The sequence below is a fragment of the Polypterus senegalus genome, chromosome 1 (genome assembly GCF_016835505.1).
Source record: "Polypterus senegalus isolate Bchr_013 chromosome 1, ASM1683550v1, whole genome shotgun sequence".
Lineage (NCBI taxonomy): Eukaryota > Metazoa > Chordata > Cladistia > Polypteriformes > Polypteridae > Polypterus > Polypterus senegalus.
In genome coordinates this window covers 237634372-237651197 of record NC_053154.1, presented here as the reverse complement: position 1 = coordinate 237651197, position 16826 = coordinate 237634372, and the positions used below count along the sequence as shown (strand labels likewise).

The following is a 16826-nucleotide window of genomic DNA, read 5'->3' as shown; positions in this document are numbered from 1 at the left end:
TTTTCTTTGATTCTCATTGTTATCATAAAGTTGAAATTCTTAGCTCTCCTGCGTTTAATGTGAGAGGGGCTCCATGCAGTTGGCCAAATTGAGAAATTTGTTCTGCCTAAATATAATTTTGCCATGATAACATTTCTTTAGCATATCACAGGCCAAAAATTGTGGACACAGATTGAGGAGTTGCAGTGAATTCTGATAAATGAGCATTTGGGCCTGGACTGAGTTAAAGCTTTGGGTGAATTTTGGAAGTTTTCAAGAATAACTGAATATGTGCAGTCCGAATTACAAAATGGATCTGGTGCTTGTTTTCCTAAAATACTTCAATGTACGCAAACTTCATGAGGCTTATAAAGACACAACTGCTTCTGTCCAAAGATGAAAACAGTCAGGAGAACAAATGACTCACCTTCACCAGGGCACATAGCAGGACATTTGTAGCGGACTGGGCGGTTTACAGCTGTGTTGTGTCAAATTCTGTTTATTTTGGATGATATGAATGCTCTTTCAGCAAAAAGCTGATTGAGTCGTTCCTGCAATCTACAGGATAAAAAACCTGAATTTCATTACTCTTTCAATCAATTCCTAAGTTCTTTCTCCCATTGATTTCAGGGACAATATTAATAGATCCAGTTATTAAAATGCAATGAGATGAATTATTATTACAGTCATTTGGCAAATGTATTTTGATTATATGGAATTAAGGACAGAATTAAATAAATATTTTTAAAAATTAGATGAAATGAATGATGAAATGTGCATGTTTGTGAAAATAATAATTAGCAGAGAGGGAGATGGGCTGCAATTTTAAAGCAGAAAACTGCTTTACGCTGATGTGAAAAAAAGTCAAACGTAAATAGAGTTATTGACTTAATGACTCTAAACCAAAAAGAACATATTGTATTATCTGATCAAATTTAATATCACAAATATACAGGCATTCAAGAAATCATAAGGCCACAAACACATTTTAACTGTTACACCATTGCAGTTAGAGTAGTCGTTCATTGAGTGTGCACTCATTATAAATAAATCACAGAAGAATGATATCTCTGTCGGCCAGAGGTGTGCAGTTTTAATTGTTATACTGCAAGCCTCGGATAATATTACTAAATCACTAGAAATGGGATGCATGAACTCTGACTGAAACTTATGGGAATCATCCATCATGGGGATGTTTCAGCTTTAAATCAAGCTAGCCAATCAGCTCTCATTCAAAATGAAACTCTTGGATCCACAGAAGAAGAAACACTCTGCACTATTCCGACCCACCTTGTGTACGTGAGTTAAAGCAGATGAAACTTCAAGTTGTACATCAGCAAAAATGACTCCATTCTCATCTTCTTGTTGGCATTTCATTTATTGATCCGTCCCTACACTCATTTCTACTAAGAAATATACTCTTCTTGTTCAGCTTTTACCGCTAAATTAAAGGTTTTTGTCAAAGGCTATGCATTCGAACATGGAGATATGAAAAACATTCAGTTTATGCTTGTATGGTCCACAGTTACTTTACTATAAATTATAATAATGATTGTGCTGCTTAACAATGCAAATGTCTTTATTCATCTACATTGTGCATCAGGATCATAAATGTAAATAGCAGAAACAAGAATGTAACTGTAAAATTATTAGGTTTTTTCAATGTAGAAAATCTGGCCTTATGTTTACAAAGTATGTTCAGGATCCAAAGAGATACACCATTATGTTTATTCCATGTTATCCTAGTGGTCCTATCCAGTTATAAAAGGTCATTCAGTATCAAAATCAAACAATATTATCAATTATGTATGTGATGTCTCATGTAAAATGGGACAGCACAGTGGTGCAGCAGTATCTGTGATAGCAACACCACAGTAGAACATTTTCTGTGCAGAGTTTGCATGTTTGTTTGAAATGTCAGCATAATGACCCAATACAAATAATTGCGCCTGAGTGTTAAAAGTGGTAGCGCTGCTGCCTCGCAGTTAGAAGACCCGGGTTTCCTTCCCAGGTCCTCCATGCGTGGAGTTTGCATGTTCTCCCCGTGTCTGCGTGGGTTTCCTCCGGGCGCTCCGGTTTCCTCCCACAGTCCAAAGACATGCCGGTTAGGTGGATTGGCGATTCTAAATTGGCCCTAGTGTGTGCTGGGTGTGTTTGTGTGTGTCCTGCGGTGGGCTGGCACCCTGCCCAGGATTGGTTCCTGCCTTGTGCCCTGTGTTGGCTGGGATTGGCTCCAGCAGACCCCCATGACCCTGTGTTCGGATTCAGCGGGTTGAAAAATGGATGGATGGATGGATGGATGTTAAGAGTCATTTATAGTAGAATACACAGCACTCCCAGCCTCATGGAAATATACTGATTAAAAAAATCCAACTTGTGCAACAGAAAGCAGTGTGAGGGTGGAAACAAAGTTTCCCTGATGCTTGCTGTCTTGCCCTTCATACTGTTTTTTGCATTTTTATACTAGCTTATATTAGCTTTACCTTGATGTTTATAGTATGTAATGCTATCTATCTATCTATCTATCTATCTATCTATCTATCTATCTATCTATCTATCTATCTATCTATCTATCTATCTTCAGCACCAAATATCAGAAGTGGTCTACATGCCTTCATAAGGTTCCTTTCAGTGTAGCACTGCATACTCTGGGTAGAGCTGCTGGGGTTGTGGTTCATTTTGCAGCTTCTGACCAGAACTTACTGAGTTTCAGCACACCTCAGGTGGTGCCACACATGTGTGTCTGTGGCTCACTCTCTGGGCTCATCGGAAGTATGTACTTCCACCCTGGGTCGAGGGGTGAGGGATGCTGGCCCTCACTAACCTTCTCCTCTCCTATTTCCGCGGCAGCACTGAGAAGATGCCCAGTGAGGGCAGTTAACTCTGCCCCTTCCATTCCTCCACTAATAAATCCAACAGCACCAGAAGGAGGTGTCCCTTGTTTTAACGGAGCTCCTACCTAGTGATCTGTGAACACTAAAATACCTAACCCGACAGCTTTACTTTCATTTTAGAAATTTTCTGTTGCTTTAATGGCCTTAGAGGGCTTGTTTTTTCTTATTCTTCTTTTGTTGGGTTAAACATGGATGATCGGGTTTGTACCCCAACATTTATTCCTGTGTCTTGCAGTCCATTAACCTGACCACAGTAGCTGGCATTTCCTGTCAAATGTAATGAAACCAAGTAACTTCTCCTGGATCCACCAACAACAGCAACCGCATCACCAGTTGCAAAGCCGACATGAGTGCTTCCACCAGAGTCCCTGCGCTGTGTGTGTAGTAGAAGCCCAGGGAGACACTGATGGACACTTAGTTTTGGTCAGGGAGTTGACGATTTCCTTTTTTCTCAACAAAAGGAGGGCCACAGAAATGTATTTTTATGACATCATTAAAAACTGCCAATTGAATTTAGCTCAGAGTAGCTTGGCTAAATTAACTTGACATAACATTAACTTTCACTGGCGCCATTATTAACTGCAAAAACATAAAAACATGTCCTGTACATAGTGCAAATGCCAATAAACATTAATACTGCTATACTGTATCTGGATGTACTGTATATACTGCATGGTGTTTGGTGAATTTATGTAACTGTACTTAACTTGTACTTTAAATGTGAATAATGTTTTCACCACACTGCTTCAAGTGTATTGTATAAGAGCAAATTAATAAAAAGAAAGGTGAAGACAATAAAAAGAGCCAAGAATCTTCACAGGAAAGCAGGAGTTTGGAGGCGGCTGGGCAGGGAGTGAACCCAAACATGGAGTCTAAGTGACGCGTCTCGTGAGCTGTCAGACTGAATGAATGTGTGTGAGGGACTGTGCTTAGGCAGCCACTCTTCTACTCACGTGCTTGGTTACACATGGCACCTTCACATGGCATGTTGGTCTGAAAGTGAATTTGAGTGTACGTGGAGGATCCTGTGCCTAATTACCAAAAATCAAAAGGTTTGAAACACAAAGCCATGCAATGTTTTAATATACAGTTCATTGACAAAGTATTCAGACTCCTTTGTGTTGAGCACACTTTATTTGTGCTGTAGATTTCATTTTAAAAGGATACATTTGCCATTTTCCCACAACAATCTACACTTAATAACTCATCATGACAAAGTGAAAACTTATCTAAAATCAAAAACTGTTATTTATATAGTTATTGTGGTCAGTTGTCTCCTGGTTACTTTAATTATCTTTCAGATGGGACTAGAGCTTGATTGGAGTCCACATGTGAGCTTCAGAGGTTCTCTGCTGACATAGGAGAGCCTCTTAGAAGGATGACCACCTCTGAAGCACTCCATCAATGAGACTTCTTTGGAAACGTGGCTAGGTGGAATCCAGTTTTGACTGAAAGGCATATGACAGTATAAGAGCATAAGGAAAAAGGATTCTTTGGTCTGATGAGACAACAAGAATTAGCTCTTTGGGCAGAACTCCAAGCAATTGGTCTGGTGAAGACCTGTCACTGCTCATCGCCTGCCTAATATCATCCCTGCGGTGAAGCCAGGTAGGGGCAGCATCATGCTATGGGGGTGGCAGCGACAGGGAGACAGGTCAGAATTGAGGTAATGTTGAATGCAGCAAACATCAGAAAGGTTCTTAAAGAAAACCTGCTCCAGAGTGCACACAGTCTCAGACTGGGCCAACGGTACACCTATCAGCATAAAAACAACCCAAAGTATACGGTAGAGACAACACTGGTGTGGTGACTTGGTGACAAGTCTGAGTGTCCTTAAGTGGCTCAGGAAAAGTGGCCCAAACTGGGACCTCATATGACATCTGTGGAGAGACCTGAAGATGGCAGTTTATAGACACTAATGGAGCTTGACAGGCTCTGCCAGAAAGAACCAGATAAACTGACCAAAACCATGTTTTCACTTTGCCATCATGGGTTATTAAGTGTATGTTGAGGAGCAAAAATGTCCAGTTCATCCATTTAAAATTAAATCTACAGCACAATAAAGTGTGTCGAAAGTGAATGGGTTTGAACACTTTCTGAATCCACTGAATATCAGCAACACAGCAACTATTGACAACATGTGCAAAAGATGGATAAGATAGATAACAAAATGGAGTGCTATCACTATGTGATAGACAGATAGATGGATGGATAGAAAGATGCATAATAAAAGTACTTTATGATAGATAGATAGATAATAAAGGCACTGTATGATGGATAGATAGATAGACAGGAAGGACACTATATGATAGGAAGAAAGATAATAAATGGAGTGCTATCACTATGTGATAGATAGATAGATAGATAGATAGATAGATAGATAGATAGATAGATAGATAGATAGATAGATAGATAGATAGATAGATCTATACTAATAAAAGGCAAAGCCCTCACTGACTCACTCTTGTTTCTGAATATATAAAGTCATTCCCAAATATATAAAGTCAAAACCTGAGTATATAAAGATGGCGCTGGAATATATAAAGTCAAAATTTAAATATATAAAGTCAGCGCATTATATATTCTGACGCTGACTTTATATATTCAGAAAAAAGTTTTGACTTTACGTATACCGATGCTGACTTTATATATTCAAGTTTTGACTTTATATATTCTGACGCCAACTTTATATATTCACAAAATCAATGTATTTGCCTGTTTGGCACCCCATAGTATATGTGTGTGTGTATATATGTACACATGTATGTACTGTATATATATATATATATTAGTATATATAAATATATATATATAGATATGACAGCAACACTCATATCAATGACAAAACAATTACATTGACAGTCATGTTACGTTATTTGTAAAATTTTTCCTTTTCTTTTTCATAACTTCTTTAACACACTACTTCTCCGCTGCGAAGCACAAGTATTCTGCTAGTAGACAGATAATAAATGGAGTGCTATCACTATGGGATATATAGAAAGATAGATAATAAAGGCACTATTAGATAGATAGATAGATAGATACTGTAGATAGGCACTAGCTGGGCTACCTGTCTGAGGGGTTAGGGTTAGGGTAATCGACATAGATCTCAGGGTTAATGTTTACAATGCCCCACCTATATGGATGTCCCTGTGTGTCTACATGAGGATATACAGGTGTGTGTGCCAGTGTGTGTTTAACTTGGCCCTGCGATGGACCGTTGCCCGTCCAGCCTTACACCCAGTGCTGCCATGACAAGCTCCTCTTGGTCCTGACCTGTGTTAGGAGGTCTCATGGATGCCCTTTTCCTCTTTAAGCAGTGTGTTGTCCTCCATCAGTGTGCAGTCTAAACAGTTCAATGTGGAAGTGGATCAGTCACAGAGGCACTGCTTTGGAAATCATGAGGCTTCTGCTTGCTGCCACCCAATTAAGATGACAAAAAGTGGAAAATGAATGTGCATTCAGTCTGAAAATTTCTAAAATAAATGAGAACGAAAATGGCACGTAATGCTATTTGAAAGAATCTTTCAAGTTAAAAATAATTAGGCATGCCCAGTTCTGGTCTCCCTGCTGCAGGTCCTGCTCCCTATGTGTGTGTGGGGCCTGCTGGTCCCCCGATGTCACAAAGACACATGTGTTAAGTCGAGTGACAGCTATGAGCTAGTGTGGGCGTGTGTATGGGTGTGATATGTCCTGCCACGGACTGCTGTCTCTCCCAGAGTTATTGTGTCTTGCACACAGTGCTGCCAGTAATGGAGTAAAAGGTGGTGACAATGACAGGATTTGTTATTATTATTACTTATTAGTTGGGTGACACTTTTATCCACCCAATGGAGCCCAGGCAGGTGAGTAATGGGATATGAACCCACAACCTCAGTGTTCAAATTCCAAAATTCAAAGCTTTAACCGCTGACGGGTGACACATGAATTAACGTTAATTGATTCTCCGAATGGCAGTTCCCTCAAATATCTTTACACTGGCAGACTCTGAAGAAAGGAAAGAGCACATATCAGGCCAAACGTAACAAAGCGTGCACGGATTTGGTCCAAAGGCTGGCCAGGCCCCCAGCGCCCTACTGAGGCACAGCTTTCTCCAGCCCAATCCTGATAAAAGCACTCCTGGATTAATCGGTATGGGGCATCTCTGAATGAAGACTGCCAACTGGGCCAAATTGTGCGGAAGTGTGGAGGCTTTGTTTTTGTGATGTTGACAACAATTCATTAGGGGAATCAGCAAACACCAGTGAATGCAACCAGACAGGCACAAGCACAACACACGCCCCCCAACCCCCAAAACACACAACCCCAGACAGGCTCTCTGCATGCAATCCACACCTTTACTAGCAAATCTGCAATTCAATGCCCTCTGTATCAGAAATGGCCTTCAGGACAAAAAAAAGTGTATTGGTGCTATGACAACATCTTCACAATGGCAGGTGCAGTCGTAAATCACATCACGATTGTCACTACGGTGGTCCCTGGATTGAGGAGGTTACGTTCTGTTCAGTCTGGCACAGCTCTGCTGGACAATAAGCGCCTTCGTTTGGGCGGACGGCGACACCTTCACGACGAGCCACCCTTGAAACGTTTAAAACATTTATGGTATTATCTGTAATAATAATTCCCTGACGGCGACTTTGCACGATTATATTATACGTTTTCTTGACGCTCTTAACAGCTTTGCCAGACCCTAACAGTATTAAAGCCGTCCAAATAAATTTATTTTAAAAGCACGCAAGGGCAGCAGCAATAAAGCGCCCAAGCATCTCCTTTTAAGCCCCGGTGTTAGCGAGTTAGAGGCAGAAAAATGCTTAGGATGGATGGTGCATGACAAACACATAAATAACAACAAGCCGTTCATCATAACAACAAAACAGTAAGATGATCGCTTGTGATGTCTGCTAAAGGCAGCCTTTGTGGGCGACTGCCGCAGACGCCCCCGAATCCCCCTTGTTCGTCATTTGGTGTCAACAGCAACTTGGCTCTAAAATAACAGGAGCAGCTTGCCTTCGCTTTACATGTTTACTCTGCGACTGGCATTGCCTTCCGAGGCTGCTTACCGTTATCCGAGGAATGTTCTTCTTTCCTTGGTAAGACATGCCGAGATGAGAGCAGACAGTCCCGAAATTCACCACCAGTGATTTATAAGCGAGCGAGAGCAGGAAAAGAAAACGAACGAGCGCCGTGTACGTGAAAACCAAATCCAGCAGCTGGGATGGCAGCAGGCTCGGCTCGGTCGCCGCACTTGCTGTGTTCTCGCCGAGCAGTGTGCCTTGTATTCCCACTAATGATTCGTTATTTTGATGGGATTTTTCTTTAAATTTCCCGTCTAATGTCGTCGGAGAGTCACAGCTGATGAGCTCCCCCTCTTTTCACAATACAGTCGCGCTTGCCATCTGTCTGATTAGCATTCTGGACTCATCCCAGCGGTTACGAGCAGCCAGTCGGCCTTTTGCGGGTGGATTTTTCAGGCTTTAAATGGGAAACAAAGGGAAAGCCGTGCACGTTTGTCTGGAGGATTGGAAACGCTGATATATCCCGGCCGATCCCCTTTAACTGTTTCCATTGCGTTGTGGGTGTTTCAAGTGTTTTCCTGCTGACGGGAATGATATTGAGGACTATAATAATAATAATAATAATAATAATAATAATAATAATAATAATAATGTATTATTATTATTATTATTGATGTTGATTCTTTTCTAGAACAATACTTCATTCACATCTGTCTTAACACTTGGCATATATTCAACGGTTCATACATATGCCTGCACAAATATGTTGATGATCACTTAATTTCCATTTTTTGTAAATATTTAATATACTGTAATTGTATTACCTTCATTGAGGGCTCCATGTTGGCGCAGTGGTAGTTGAGCTTGCTTGTTCTCTCCGTGTTTGCGTGGGTTTCTCCGGTTTCGCCCCACTGTTTAAAGACACATCTGTTAGGTGAACTGATGTTGCTAAATGGTCCTAGTGTGTATTTAGTGTGCGATTGCCTATGGACTGTTACAGACTCAGCGGTTCATCCCTGCCTTATGCCCGGATGCTACTGAGGTATAGCAAGCGGGTTATTGAACATTCTGAACCCAACAAACTCGCCATTGATTCTCCAAAATAATATCAACTCGGGATCTGAAGGTTCCTAAAGTCCTGATCTTCAGCACCCTAATAACCAGTTTATAACACTGCCTAAGGTTCTCTACGTGATGAAAAACTTTCTAACATCCATCCATTATCCAACCCGCTATAGCCTAACTACAGGGTCACGGGGGTCTGCTGGAGCCAATCCCAGCCAACACTGGGCGCAAGGCAGGAAACAAACCCCGGGCAGGGCGACAGCCCACCGTAGACTTTCTAACATTTGTACGAAATCAGCCCTTAATAACTGTCCGGACACGGCCCCGTGGGTTTGTTGCAGAATTTCTTTTAAAGTAACAAGTGGTAACCACTGTTCTAATTACTTTTATAATTTTAAATACTTTCATCGTGCCCCTTGTTAACCCCTGCTTGCTTAAACTTAAAAGGTTTGTATAATGTCACTTTAAGTGACAATAAAGGAGCCAGTGTGGCTCTTCAGAACGATTCCACAGGAGAGCCATTTTTGGTTCCAAAATGATCCGTCCACATGAAGGTTCCAGAAAGAACCTTATATTTATTTAGACCAGTAACGGGCACCATAACTAACAAAGAACAGATGATAGCAGATTTGTAAAATACCTGCCTGCAGACTCTTCCTGCATACTCACATTAACGTGCCCAGCAAACATACATTCAAGACTTCAGTTGCAAGGGTGCAATCGAGTTGAATATCTGAAGGAGAACAGAAGTTCCAATCAGGATCTTATCTTCGGCGCTATTCGGACCCTCTGGGACTTTTTGGGAATACTTACTTAACAGGACATAGAAACATCGAGACGTGTGTTTCGCTCAAAATGTCGTCGTGACCAAGTTCTGTGTCAATAAGATGGATCTCTCTGTTTCTAGAACTGAGCTGCGGAATCGACTATTAGGAGTAAATGTTGGACGGGATGCCAGTCTATCACAAGAAACATCGTGATCTGATCTTTAAGGTGAATCTACGGATAACGAACGCTGTGAAGCACCACAGCGCATGCTCGTAATGTGACCTGAGAGCTGCGTTTTATTCAGAGGCTGCCCTTTTAAAATGTCCAAGGACGGAGTTTTGGGTGCGCGATATCAGTTTACTCCTGTAAAAACTGTTTACTGTATTTGGATGCCTGGCTGATAGGTGGCGCCCAACATATAGTATGTTTGAATTCGTCACATCAGCTGCCTTTTGTCGATTCAAAAGCTATTTAACAGGCACAAGTGTGTAAGTTATGTGTTTTCCTATGGTACCACACGTTAAAGACACTCCGTACTGAGATGGATTGACACATTAATCCACAGTTTACATACATGGCACTTGCAGCTTCTCTCAGCGACTTTTTCATTTCCAAAGCCGTCTTTACGTTCTAACAACTGGACGTGCATTTCTCAAACGCGTTTATATGCTGCAGAAGCACAAAACTTTTGGTTCACCTGCTATAAACAAATTATTTCTCTTAAAACTCTTTCTCATTTGTCAAAATGTAATAATTGTGTCAGCGAATATGTCAAATTCACCAAAATGAGAAGTCATCGTGGATGATCATCGCGTAGAGCCAAGCCAGTCGAAGTCAATATGGAAGTGTGCCATGGATGTACAGTATTTTGAGCAATTAAAGGATTAGCAGTGACGGCTCGATTTACAGCACTACTGTAAATGAACGTCTTAACGTGGCTGATAAACTGACTGATTAACTGCAGAAATCGCACTGCACTGCAGATGATGCCTCTTGCTGCATGTGAATATTGCAAACGCTGAAGGGCGGGACTCGTTGCGTGAATATTAAAGCAGAGGAAGGCGTCCGAAACTGACCAGGCTGAGGCGAGGCTTCCGGTTGGAGATTTTGGGATTGAGCGATTATTATTATTTTTTTTAATCATGACTGCGGGCCTAAAATGACTTTGAACAATGCTGGTCACAATTTCGGGATACTGGCTAAACTTTTAAAGACGGACTGCAAGATTCTTTCAAGAAGAGAAGTTTAATTAATGCGTGAGTGAGAGAGAGAGACAGAGAGCGGTGTGTTTTATCTTCGGGAGGGGCTGATTAAAAGGTGGGGTGGCTTTTTCCGTATTTAATGCACAGTTGATATGTATTCACGATCGATTGCGGACGAGATCGTTTATTTGTTATAATGTATTCTTACTAATAGGTTAGAAGTGAATTATTGTGTGTTCACAAAGTAGTTAATGGTTTGCGTGTTTCTTTTATTTATATATATATATATATACACACACTCAGATTCATACTGGATCTAATCCGGTGATTAAAAAGAGGGGCCTCTGCTGTCGATAGGCACTCTCTCTTGTAACAATCCGTAAAGGATCAGTCCAGAGTTCAGAGTATCGTTTGCTGAAAGCAGTTGCGTATAAAGCCAAAAAGTGCAGGTATCTGTGCTACTGACACCAAAGTACTGAAAACTCTACGAGGGTTCATTCTCGTTTAGCTTAAGAACAGACCTCACTGGAAAAAGCTTCGGGACGACATGAAAGTGAACTTTTAGTTTATAATACGTTTCTTGCAGTAAAGGAAACAAAACCAGAGAAAAATAACCTAAGCCAGCACTGTATACTGTATTACAGTACTGAATATATAATTGTCCGTTACGAACTCGATGCACGGTTACTGTTACCTAATGGACTTTATAATAAACGTACAAATCACATCACCCCTTTTTTTGACACGCCCAGCCTATGTTAAAAGGGGTCTCTCTTTGAATTGCCTTTCCCAAGGTTTCTTCCATTTTTTCCAATAGGTTTTTTTTTTCTGGGAGTTCTTTTCTTGTCTTCTTAGACAGTCAAGGTTGAGGGCTGTCAAAAGGTAGGGCCTGTTAAAAACCATTGCGGCACTTCTTGTGGGATTTTGGGCTATACAAAAATAAATTGTATTGCATTGTGTATTGTATCACATCCCTGTAGAAAAGAATTCAGGGATCGGATTCTGAAATGGGGACTATGGGGAGAGTCACTCAAGTACTCCGCATCCTCTGGTGGACATCAGGCTATTCCCTTATGACATTTGACCGTGGAAAGCCGAATTTATCCCACACGACAACAGAAAGTCAAGATGGTTGTTTTAAGATGATAGAAGTTCCCCTTCGTTAAATGAAATTAAAGATTCAACGAACAAGTCATTTATCCATTCACAGTAAACAGCCATTAGGTCAATACCACATCAACATGATTTGTAAAATGTGTGCTTCATATATTTCGAGAAATGAATGTTTTTTTGTTTTGTTTTTTTTTTTTTTTTGGCATGTGTTGACTAACACAGTACATAGGCGCCTACATGTAAATAAGAATTAAGAGTAATGAGAAAGAATATTATCCGTTTTGATTAACTTGACTTATACGACTGGCGACTGTGCAAATTCAAAAAGATTTGTACTTAACCATTTAGATAACGGTACTAAATCATCTGCAAAATTTTAGAAGCAATGAGACATGTTATTAAAGCTTAGCTGTCATTCCAGAATTAGTCCACAGCAACTGAGAAAACTAGAGTAGGATAGGAGTCGACAGGAGTCGTTGTCAATGATCACTTATGCGAAAACGGACGTTCAACCCAAATCCCAATGTATTTTGGCACCCCCTGGAGGCTTCATTTAGGTAAGCCCGCGTTTGGGTGTTATGAAACAGTCAACGGCATTTGTGTTAATGAAATTAATTGGCCCAAGGAGAAGTTTGATCGTTCAAGTCCAAGCTGGTAAACCCATGTTTTAACTGCAGATTATCCTTCGAGTTTCAGATTCACTGACAGAGAATATTACTTTTATCCCTTCATGCACCTGTTTTTTAGTCTATAGTTAATATACATTTCACGTTTAACTGTGCCCCCGATGCTGCGCAGAATGGACTCAAAACCCTGATATGAAACTAAAACTTAGTGTCACTCTGATTAAAGACGAACATTTGGATGACTGGACAAGTGTCTTTGTGTAACATATTTTAGTTAATTTGTATGTGGTTACCAAATTGTGTTAGGAACATCTACCATCGTCTACATCACATTGAATGCTGCCTTAGCATTCCGGTCTAACACATACAATGAAAGCCACAGAGTTTGATGTCGAAAGGTTAGAGGTTCACCTCTTGTGGAATTCGAATTTGCTTACCAGTTTCATGTTCTCCAGATCACAATGTTCATACAAAGACTGCGTCTCTGCTAAGATGTCCACTGGTTCCTCTTGTTCACGGAGGCCACCGACACCAGGGTTAGGACTCGTTCCATTGCGCTTTTCACTCGGCTCCTTCGTGTCTGTTGAGCACTTTTGGTTTCTCTCCACGAAATTCACTTTGTTGACACCTTTTCTCCCAACGCTGAAGGAATCAAAGTCGATGGTTTTGTTCTCAAACGCTCCTTCTACGTTGCAGAACATGCCACCGAATTTGACTCTAGGTTTTGGGCTGTTGCTTCCAAGTTTTGACACTAAAGACACGTCGTCGTCTTCTTTCACTCGGGTAATGTTTTCTGCCATTCTGCCTGTCTTGGACGGCGAAGTTTCTCTACAGTGGGCTTTAGAAAAGTTTCCAAAGAAGCTACGCGATGGTAAACTCTGTCCTTTGAGCCATCGTGTCGGCTTGTGTCAGAGAGTGACTGCGCGCCAGTGTTTCTCGCAGGAGGTGGGACGCGCTGTCCAAGGGGTGTGGTGCTGAAATGGGACTGTGTTACAAATTCTCGGGGGAGCGAAGTGAGAGAAAACAAAAAAGAGCAGAGGTTGAAAGGTGCTTGAAATAATGTCATTTTGTTTTTAAGGCCATCTCTGCAATGCTATTTTGTTTTTAAAATCAACATAAATAGAGTTAAGCGCAATCGATTCGGAACCGGTTTAAAAACGCGCTCGTATAAACAAGCTGTGCAAACCCACCACCCGTTTGGGGGGATACATACTTTACATGCATTCATAAATACACACAAACAGTTAAAAACAGCTTTAGGTCCAAATTCACAGTTCTTGTGCAGTATTTCAGGTCTTTTAAACGACTGATTCGGACATTTAGGATTATTCATTTACCCTGCACAAATGCTCTCTTCTAAAGCATTTGTCGTTAACACTGCATTTTTTACTGCTTGATTTATCTGCTACTTCACATCGTTAATAGTTCAGTGCGCTTTGTTGCCTGAGGCTGTAGAGCAGACTTTTTTTTACAATGACATTCAGAATATTACTACCCCAAATCATTTTTAAATTAAAATATGAAACGATTTTGTTTTATGGGGGAAAAGGCCAGCTTTAAATATCTGTGTGGCAGTAAATAATGCCCCCAAACATGCATTCTATTCACATATTCCTTTCTAATTTTAGTACTTTATAAAGAAAGGAAAATGAACTAAACATGTTTATTTTATGAGGTACACCTTGATATTTAACATACCTTTCGGGTGTTTCATGCGATCAATAAGATGAAAACAAAATCAGATTAAATACTATCTATACATTTTTTTTTGTTCTATTAGTACAAATACTACTATTAATAAAACTAAATAAATATATACTATCTTCCTTCAGCTTTGCATGTGACCTCAGTTTAAAAAAGTTTCGTCCGATTTGTGTAAATCATGGAAATATCAATATGAACAGCAGCTTTATACGGACTGAGTAAAGTGCATGGAAATGGCCATGAAGCAGGAAAACAAAGCTTTATTAAAAATGTACATTATTATATGTATTTTACAAATGAATAGAAATATCTAATATACATGGGTCACAATACAAAAATATGTGTAAAATTTGTAGCTGATCAACAAATAGTCCTGGTTTAAGGGCTGCAAATGACAGTTTTATCACTTACTAAACAGTACATATTTCAGATATGGGTTGTAAGAGAATATAAGAGAATATCGATAACTTAAAATAGTTTACATTTGACCTGTTTAGCCAGATGCAAGGATCTATGGTATTTATATATCTTGCATAAATTTACAGTAGAACCATTATATAAAATGTACAAGGAACAAACATGAATACAAATAAATACAAATATTTATAATATGATTTCCTGAGTCTAAACTAAATCCATAAAAATGTTGAGTGTTATCTAACTATTTAAGTGCTGACACTGTGCAGTTCAAAGTTTGGCATCAGGTTACCAAAATATCCAGGGTATCTTGCTCCTCAGTTACAGAGATGAAAGGCTTCTCGAAGAAAGCTAAACATTTTTGTTTTCAAGCTGTGTAAGGCACTCAGGGTTTCATTGAAGGCTAGTAATTATTGTTTTGAAATGATCAAATAACAGTTACTGTCCTTTAACAGCTTGAGTAAGACGTTGGAGACATTATGTGCTGCTTATGCTGTCAGCTGTTTGAGGTTGGCTTCAAATGGATTTTAGTTTAGACACTCTCAGAGACTCTTATTATTATAACCATGTAAATTATGACTTTTCAAACAAAATACATTCACCGTTACACCCATATTGCACTTATTACCTTGACATTGCTTGGATTAAATTGGTTTTATAATTTCCACAAATAAACAGCAAGAACTGTTTTTCATTCTCTAGCCTCCGTAGTGTGCAATAACAAAAGGTAATGTAGAATTAAATTCATTTTGGATTACTTTTTAATGCCTTTTTCACTTTTTGTCATTTTTGGAAAAGATTGGGGTTCCTTTTAATTAATTAACAGTGTACTGGAGTTTGTTTGGTGAAAAGAAAATTACAATGGAACATTTGGCCACTATGTCTCTCTGTACAAAAAATATACTTTATACATATAAACAACACATTTCTTGGAAATAATTTTATCATTCATTTTTTTCCTCTATATCTTGCTGCAGAAATATGTAATTCAATGCAACTTTACATAACATTACATCAAGTCCCATGAAGCAAACATTCAAAGTCAATGTGCCTCTGGTGCTGAGCCAGAAAGCTCAACCTTCAGAGTCATTCTGTGCACAGAAGATGAAGCTTCAAGCAGAAAGTGCCCATTCTTGAAGGAGTAAGTCCTTATTTGTTATTCTTGCTCATGCTGGAACAGCCTAATTAACGCAAATTACAACTGCTAATTCGTGGCAAAGATATACAAATTGGCATGGCAGTGAAGTGCTCCACCAGCTCGATCACATCTCCATAGCTTGTTATAGATGGCAATGCAATAGTCAGCATCTCGCTATGGACTGTGGAAATGAAGCTACTTTAATATCGATACCATGTAAAATGTTGTCAAAAATATCATACACACTTTAAAAGCAAATGTATCATGTGACTCGGTTTCCTTAGCTTATGGCTGGCCCGCCTTTGCATCAAAAACTCTGTTTCCTCAGTTTGTTCTTACTGCTGGATTCTGTAGGGGTACACAGTAAAATCACCAGGGTTAAAGACGTCCTTCAAAGCGTAATGTTGGGAGCCATATGCACTCTTAAGGGGAGAGACCTCATGATATAATCTGTTGATTCTTGGGTCATAATGCAATTAAACTATGATTTTTTTTTTTATGTTTTGGAATTTATTAAGTATTGTGATTTGATTTTGTGTTATAATGCAATTTATTCTTTTTTTTTTCCTTAAAATTAAAAATCTAAATAGGAAAAATGTTAATTTGTTAAATCCAACTAGATTTTTTTTTTCATAACTTAAGTGGTTGTTTGATATCTTAGCCTTCTTCACAGTAGGACTGGGAGGTTTACTTGGACTACACCACACATACTGGTACAAATCTGGACCTTTCAGCAGGGGGAGCCCCTCTGAGATGCACTCTTAAGTTTGTAGAATGCCTGCCAACAAATAAATTACTTTGAAATATTTCATATTTAAAATACTGTTTGAGTATACACTAAACAATTGGGTATTTATAATTTTAGGGGCTTCATACATGTGTGTGTTTGTGCAGCATTAACTTTC

General features: G+C 39.6%; 1 protein-coding gene across 2 annotated transcripts in view; it reads right to left on the bottom strand.

The window, feature by feature from the left end:
* dpysl4 (dihydropyrimidinase like 4) overlaps positions 1-13599 on the bottom strand; it is an 81574-nt gene extending 67975 nt beyond the window's left edge. Inside the window, exon 1 of one of the 2 annotated variants that reach the window (XM_039770464.1) lies at positions 13100-13599. In XM_039770464.1, the coding sequence (XP_039626398.1) occupies positions 13100-13462 (363 nt within the window). In that variant the 5' untranslated portion in view covers positions 13463-13599. Of the gene's footprint in view, positions 1-7933; positions 8391-13099 lie in introns of those variants that run through there. The other variant, XM_039770472.1, reaches the window with a different exon arrangement.
* Positions 13600-16826: the final 3227 nt, after the last annotated feature.